At 50.9% G+C, this 7947-nt stretch overlaps 1 protein-coding gene across 3 annotated transcripts in view; it reads left to right on the forward strand.

Annotated features, from left to right (window-relative positions):
* Nucleotides 1-429: 429 nt before the first annotated feature.
* VSTM5 (V-set and transmembrane domain containing 5) overlaps nt 430-7947 on the forward strand; it is a 32071-nt gene continuing 24553 nt past the window's right edge. For all 3 annotated transcript variants that reach the window (XR_001895052.3, XR_001895053.3, XM_017948858.3), the window contains exon 1: nt 430-764. Coding sequence is in view for 1 of the 3 variants with exons in the window: in XM_017948858.3 (XP_017804347.1) it covers nt 674-764 (91 nt within the window). In the remaining 2 variants the exon portion in view is untranslated. The remainder of the gene's footprint in view (nt 765-7947) is intronic.

Consider the following 7947-nt stretch of genomic DNA (forward strand, 5'->3'; position numbering starts at 1 on the left):
GCTCTTGCTAGGATTTCTAAAGAGGTGCCCACATCCTTGTATCCCCAGCACTTAGCAGTGCCTAGCTTCGTTCCACCAGTTTCTTTGAGTGACTGCCACGCGCGAGGCCCTGTGCAAATAAGCAGGCGATTGGTGAACATTTCCTGGGTGGATGGATGGATGGACAGATGGGTGGATAGATGGATGGATATCATCATTGTGCAGTGGTTCCCATCAGGGTAGCCTGAGTCTCTCCGCCCCCTCCCCTCATCCCTCTCACTCCAGGCTGTCATTTCACTTTCCTAAAAGCCTTCCCTTTGCCCATGATGCCAATGACTAGCTGTCCTGAAGCAATAGCTAGTACTTTCCCTTCCTGCCACCTAGCATCCAGCCGAACCTTGAATCAATACCAGTAAAATGGGTGTGAACGGAAGGAGGGTGCTCATTATTTGCCATTATTTACCTCTGAGTCTGTGCATTCCCATTTCTTCCCATATTAATTCTTTCCCCCCGCAGCTCCCCCTCCCCTTCTCTATCCTTGGGAACTGGTTCAACCAGAGTACAACCAGCTCATCTGCATCTGGCCCTAAAGAACCTGCGGGAGCCAGAGGCAGAGGAAGAGAGAAGGCTGCATAGGAGCTGCAGCGCTGTGCAGCGAGCACACACCCCGGCCCGCGCCGCCCCGGGCTCGCCCATGAGGCCTCTGCCGAGCGGGAGGAGGAAGACCCGAGGCATCTCCCTAGGACTCTTCGCCCTCTGCCTGGCCGCAGCCCGCTGTCTGCAGAGTAAGCTCCGGGGGATGCCCCGGGTGCTGGGGGAGCGGGGATGGGTAGGGGAGTGCGTGCGGGTCCCGGGGTCTAGCAGCGACCCCCCTGGCCCTTGCCCACCTTGTCCGGCTGAGGGCACGCGGTGAGCTCGGGCTGGCAGGCACCGCGCTGCTTCCTCATGGGGCTGGGCGCGGCCTGGAGACCCGGCGCCCGACCGTGGCGGGAGGGGCCGGGCAAAGCAGAGGCTACAGACCGCGGCGCCCCGGCCCACTTCGGGGCGCCAGCCCCACCCGGTGAGCCCGGCCTGCAGTTATCAGAGCTGGAAGGTGGCCCAGAGATAACCGGCTCCCAACCCTATGGCCGCCGCCTCTGCAACATTTTTTTCTTTTTCCTGGAATAACCAGATTGCAGTCCGTGCGCCGCCCCCTACTGTGGGGACCCACCATGGCCTTCCCAGGTCATCTCCCGGGAGAATAATCAGGCCTCCCTGATCAGTCAGACGAACCCACAGCAGTCTGCTCCCGTGAGAAAAAGGGTTCTGGGGCTTGGGTTGGGCGTTGTGGCCTGAAGCCCCCAGGCTGGAGGTGGTCCTCTCCACCAGCGCACTGAGCAGATTCGCTTTGGATGGCCGGGACCTGGAATCCCCAGCCTGGTGAGCCTGGATGTGAAGCATAGTCCCACAGGCTCTCCTGGACACAAATAACAGATCCTAGCACAGTTTTACTTTCTCATTTAATCATTACCATTCGCATGCCCATCTTACAGATGGACCAACTGAGGTTTAGAGAATGACAGAGCAGGGCCACTGGAGGTGAGAGGCCTCCTAGTAAGAGCAAGCATTTATTAAGCATTTATGCATTCACCATCCCTTAGACTTTACAAGACCCGTCTCATTTAGTCCTTAGGGCAACCCTAATAAACTACTCTTATTCCTGTTTCACAAGTGAGGAAACTGAGGCACAAAAATGTTATCAGCTGATCGTGGTGGCTCACGCCTGTATTCCCAGCATTTTGGGAGGCTGAGGCCGGCGGATTCCTTGAGTCCAGGAGTTCAAGACCAGCCTGGGCAACATGGCAAAACTGTCTGTCGTAAAAATATGAAAATATTAGCTGGGTGTGGTGGCCTGTGCCTGTAGGCCCACCTACTGGGGTTGGGGGACAGGGGAGCTGAGGTGGGAGGATCACGTGAGCCCAGAAGATTGAGGCTTCAGTGAGCCCTGATTGTGCCACTGCACTCTAGCCTGGGCAACAGAATGAGACCTTCTCCAAAACTAAAGAAAAAGACAAGGAGAGAAAGAGAAAGAAAGAAATGTTATGTTACTTATACAAGGTGACTGAATGATCTAACACTTTTGACCTTTACACCCCTCTGGCTAGAGCCCAGCTTCGGAGGTTGCAAATCTCAGAAACCCAGTAAGACAGAGGCGTGTTCCTCTGGCAGCTGTGGATCAAGAAATAGTTAGTTGTTAGTCTCGAGCAGGTGGATGGGTGTGTTCGTCATTGCAGTGGCTTTTTCTATTATTTCTCAAACCTTTAGCACTTGTTTCCAATCACCATACTTACACATCTGTTCAGATACCCATCATGCTTAGGGACCAGCCATTCGTAATAGTGTATAATTCATTCATTCACTCACTCATTGACTGCACCCTCTCCCTGCAGAGAGCAGGCTACAGTAGGTACCTAGGATATGGTGGTTCACAGTTTTGTTCTCAGGAAGCTCAGGTGTCATGGGGAAGACAGACAAGCGAACAAGAGGGGCAGCCTTGCAATGGCAAGCCTTGAGAGGCAAGAGGTGCCATGTTCTGGGATCCCTAGTGTCTCAGAATCCAGACGTGAGCAAACTTCCCCAGAACAGCCCCACCTACCCATACCTGCCAGATGGGTAGGAGCAGCTAGGGGGACAGGACAAAGGGAATGCAGGGCGTCCCAGACAAAACAGCACATGCAAAACCTGGAGGCCAGGTAAAAGTTTGCAGTTTTCCATTGAGACCTGTCTCATGCACAGCAGTAAGCTCCAGGAGGGCAAGCCCTCTGTTTCAACTCGGGGTCCCTAGCACTTGCCCAGTGCTAGCCAAGGCCTGCCCCTTTAAAAGACGTTAAATGAATGTGTGCCTGCCTGAATGAAGCCTGCGCTTTGGAGCCAGCCATAATGATGAAGAGTAGGCCTCCTCCTTCCTACCAGTTCCCTGCATTATCTACCTCTTCTGCCTGTGTCAAAAGCTTCATCCAGAACCTCTGATGTTCACCATTTACCCTGAAGTCTGAGTTAAAGCATGCCAAACACCCTGCTTTTGAAACATTTCCCCTACAAATGTATGGGTCCTCCCGAGATTCATATATTCAAGCCCTAACCTCCAATGTGACGGTATTTGGAGGAGGGGATTTAGGGAGGTGATTTGGTTTAGATGAAGTCATGAGGTGGGACCCCATAATGGGATTAGTGTCCTTATAAGAAGAGGAAGAGGGACCAGAGCTCTCCCTCCCAGCTGTGTGAGGACACAGAGAAAATGGATATTAGCAAGCCAGAAAGAAGGCCCTCACCAAAAACTGGCACCTTGATCTTGAGTTTCCCAGCCTCTCCAGAGCTGTGAGAAATAACTGTGATTTAAGCCACATCAGTCTATGGTCATCTGTTACAGCAGCCCAAGCCGACTAGGACAAGCACTTATGGGCTTGGAAAGCTGGCAGGCCTCCCCACCAGGCAAGGCATCTTTCTAGAACATTTGTTCATGTCCTTTCCCAGTACATTAGCCATCAGGCTCACGAGTACCCACCCAGTGCTCCCTCTCATTTGGAGGCACTGGATCTGAGACCACAGTAGGATAGTTTAGTTAATGGCCTGGGCCAGAATCAGCTTGCTTTGTTCCCATTCCAATTTCGAAGTAACAGTCAGCTCCCCCAACACACACACATACACACAGTGGGGCCAGTCCTCAGGAAAATAGAGGAACAGGGCTAGGGCTGAATCCAAAGCTGAGGAGGGAGTGGACAGACCCAGGGATGCCACAGCCAGAATGAAGCCGTGGGTTCTGGGCTTAGTGGAAGGTTGAGGCGGGTGGGATGAGGAGGGAGCCAGTATAGGAGGAATCCCCTCGAGGCCCTTCATGAGATTCTGGGTCCATCACTCCATAAGTCCTCAGCAGCTGCCCAGTGCTGTCATCCATGTGGCAAATATCTTAGAAGCACCTACTATGCTGCTGTGGGCCGTGTGCTGATCCCTGATCAAACAGACAAATGGTCTCACTCTGCACTGTCCTTTCAGATTTATAAAAAATATTTTTGCATACATACAAATGTACTGACTGGAAAAAAAAAGTGAGTTTCCAATGTACTTTAAAAAAAATGCAATCATGGGGCCGGGCACTGTGGTCATGCCTGTAATCCCAGCAATTTGGGAGGCCGAGCCGGGCAGATCACAAGGTCAAGAGATCGAGACCATCCTGGCCAACACGGTGCAACCCCATCTCTACTAAAAATACAAAAATTAGCCAGGCGTGGTGGCAGGCGCCTGTAGACTCAGCTACTCGGGAGGCTGAGGCAGGAGAATCACTTGAACGAGGAAGCAGAGGTTGCAGTGAGCCGAGATCATGCCACTGCACTCCAGCCTGGCAACAGAGTGAGACTCCATCTCAAAAAAAGAAAGGTAATCATTCTGTACTGTTTACTCAGCAACTTGGTTTCTACACCAATGTTTTTAGCTCTATCCATGCTGATAAAGGAAGTGCATTCCTTTCAACTTCTCTACATATGTCATCATATAAATATGCTGCTTTTTACTTAGCCAGGCCCCACTGATGGACAATTAAGCTTTCAGCTTTTAGCCCTCACTCAGGGGAGAGAGACTCCTCATACAGGGTGATGTGTGCAGTGCTAGTGATGGCGCACATCGTATGGAAGAGGTGCCAGCTCCCTGGCTGACAGGCACCCCTGCACACACACCTCCTCCCCATCTCAGAAAATGCCTGAAAGACAAAATTGAAGCTGTTGGGGGGATAGAGTCAACCGGAAAGTCACACAAATGTCTTACTTCCTGATCTCCAAGAGCCTTCCTGAGTATACTCCCTACTGGTCTGGAGCAGGGCAAGGGCCAGGAGACTCTCCTCTCCATTATCCCTAGGACCTAAGGACAGCTATATCCCTTATCTGATGTAAGACTTTTTGGGGGGGGGGGGGGAAACAAAAAACTTTTACTATATCTAAAGTCAGGATTCATGTTATAAATCAATAGCTTTGGAGCTGGGCACAGTGGCACACACCTGCAGTCCCAGCTATGTGGGAGGCCGAGGTGGGAGGATCACTTGAGCTCAGGAGTTTGAGACCAGCCTGGGCAATATAGTGAGACCCTCTCTCTAAAACTCACAAAAAGGCTTTACTCCAATTTTTGTCGGCCTGGATTGAAGTTGAGTTCTTCCAAAGAGAATGTGTGTTGCTTCTGCCAGTCCTGGGAGGCCTCCTGCCTGGTGAGTCAGAAAACGCTTCATGGAGAAGGTGAGGTTGAGTCTTGAAAGATGAATAAGTGTGTACAGCAGGACAGGGTGGAGAAGAGAATTGCAGGCATACAGCAGGTGCTCAAAAAATAGGTGCACAATACCTCTGGGGACCTGGCAAGGGAAGAGGGAGTGGAAGCTGCCCTAACATGCACCCATGGGAACTTAGCCACTGCCCCACTCAGAGACCCCACTGACGCTGGAGCCCCATTGCTTGTGCACTCAAGACGCTGGCTTCTCTGCACCTGGATTTTCCCTGCAAAATGGGCTTTGGGTTGGAAAGTAATTACTTATCCAGCAGGAATGAGAGTGGGAGGGACAGGGATTGATAAGTTTCAAGTTGGAAATGACTCGCCACTCCTGTAACTGGTTTGCTGTGCTGGGAAGGCACCCGTCATCCCTATAGGAAAAGGAAAAATGACACACTGGACAGTAAAAGGAGCACAGGACACTCTTTGTCCATGCGTCCAGCTGGTCAAGGGAACATACTAGCCTGTCTGCTGAGGCACACCCTCGGGCAGCTCAGGCCCGTGCCATGCTGACCCCAGAGGAGCCCTGCTGCAGAGAATCCTCAGCTGACAGTGCCCATGCCAATCCCAGTGCTGTGTGTAAGCCCCGTATGTGGGGTCACCTTTCTCTGAGTATACACGGACCTTGTAAGATGCCCACATCCTGCTATAGACCAATTAGATCAGTATCTCTGAGGGCAGGACCCAGACACTGTTTTGTTTTGCTTTTAAGCTCCTCAGTGGTTCCAATGTGTGGCCAGAGAAGTACTGCACTAGACTAGACCATTCCCCTTCATTAGTCTGATCCTATGGAAACAGCTGGTTCAGCACATCTCCCACCTGCTGTTCTCAGAACACCCAACATTGTGTCGTAGAGTCTCACCTGTGTCTTCGTGGTTTTATCCTGGCAAACCTGAAAATACTTTCCCACCAGGCTGAGGGCAGGAGACAAGGCTGCCTTGCTGGGAAGTTTGGTTTGGCTCAATAAATGGTTCCTGAACACCCACTGTGCCTGGAACAGCTTGCCAAGAGCTGGGGTAGCAGTGGGGCCTTGCACTGAGGGATTGCAAGTCAAATCCTAAGCAGCTGATTCGCTGTCAGATGCCCTGGGGGCACTGAGAAAGGCAGTTAGCTCTGTTTGGAATGGGAGGAGCTTCCTGAAGAGGAGGCCTTGATGACAAAGTAGGAGGTAGTCAGGTGAGGAGGGAGAGAGAGAAAGTTCTTAACACTGGCGAATTGTGAGGACAACCACCTTCTCTTTGTGGACCAGTAGTAGGGGTGATCATTCTTTACTTTAATCAGGCTTTTCGACTCGTGTTAATTTCCTTGTATTTAGTCTAACTAGTTGTCTGATGGTTAAGGGAATGGAGCTTGGGAAGGTCTTGGAGCTTGGGAAGACCTTGGGTGGAAGGTGCTGGAATAATTCCTCCAGTAGACCCCTACACTAGTGCCAGAGGAGGAGGGAGATGTGAGTCCTTGGCGCACTAGGCACAGGGAAGGGGACCTAACGTCAAGCTCCTCTGACAGTTTGCCCTTGTGTACTAATACGAGATTCCTGCCCCAGGCTCACTCTGGGACTGGATCACAGTCTTTTTTAAAAGCCAATGCCTCAAAGCAGAACATCAGAGCTCCTCTCTCCTCTCCCCATCCACCAAGCCTTCCATGCACTTCGGGATGGGATTTCAGGGGTTCTTGAACCAGAACTTGCTCCTTTATGTCAGGTCAATTCAATTCGACAGCCCATGCTTGAATGAGTCACATCACATACTGCTGTGTGCTGGTGATTCAGACATAAGCACAATGTGATACCTACCACACCTTCTAACAAGGGAGACGGGCAGTCATCTAACATGAGTGGAAGGCTGGTGTGAGCTGTGCTGTGGGAGTCTAGTGGGGCCTGGCAGAGGAGATGACATTAAAGATGGGTCTTGAAGAGTGAGCAGGAACCTGAGAATGGGAAAGCGGTGAGCTGAGCTGAGGTTGAGTGAATAAAGGCCCAGTGGGGGATGGTCTGTAGTTTGGTACAACTGGAATTGGGGAGTGAGGAGTCGTGGGAGATGGAAATGGAAAAGAAAGTTGGGACCATATTACTGAGGTCTGTCAGAGCCAGGGAAGACAGCTAGATGTGTGGTTTAGAAAGATCACTGATAATAGCCTCCAACCAACTGAAGAGATGAAAAGCCAGTATCTCCTCAGTTTTGTATAACTTAATAAATTAACAATTACAAGATAATAATAACTGTGACTGCTTACCGAGCACTTCATGACAGGCACTGTAACAGCTGCTTTTGATTCATCTTCAGAGTTAGCCTGCAACGAGATGTCATTAGTCCTTATTTTATAGGTGCAGAAACTGAGGCTCAGAGAAGTTGAGGGACTTGCCTAAAGACATTCATTCATTCTGGTACATATGAGAAGCCCACAGTGCCAGGCACTGTACTAGGCCCTGGGGATTCAATGGTCACCAAGACAGACCAACCCCTATGTTCACATAGCTGATGGCAGATCGAGGAGGATGAGCCATTCATCAGGAGGAATTACAACAGAGGGGGATAAGTGTGTTGCTGGAGAGAAACAGGGAACAATGGGAACACAGAAATGGGGCCCTTAACTTGGTGCTAAGGATTGGTGAAGGCATCCTGGAGGAAATGATGTTTAAACAGAAATTTAAAGGATGAAGAGGAATTGGCCTATTAGTTTTTC

This window comes from Papio anubis, chromosome 12 (assembly GCF_008728515.1).
Source record: "Papio anubis isolate 15944 chromosome 12, Panubis1.0, whole genome shotgun sequence".
NCBI classification, from domain to species: domain Eukaryota; kingdom Metazoa; phylum Chordata; class Mammalia; order Primates; family Cercopithecidae; genus Papio; species Papio anubis.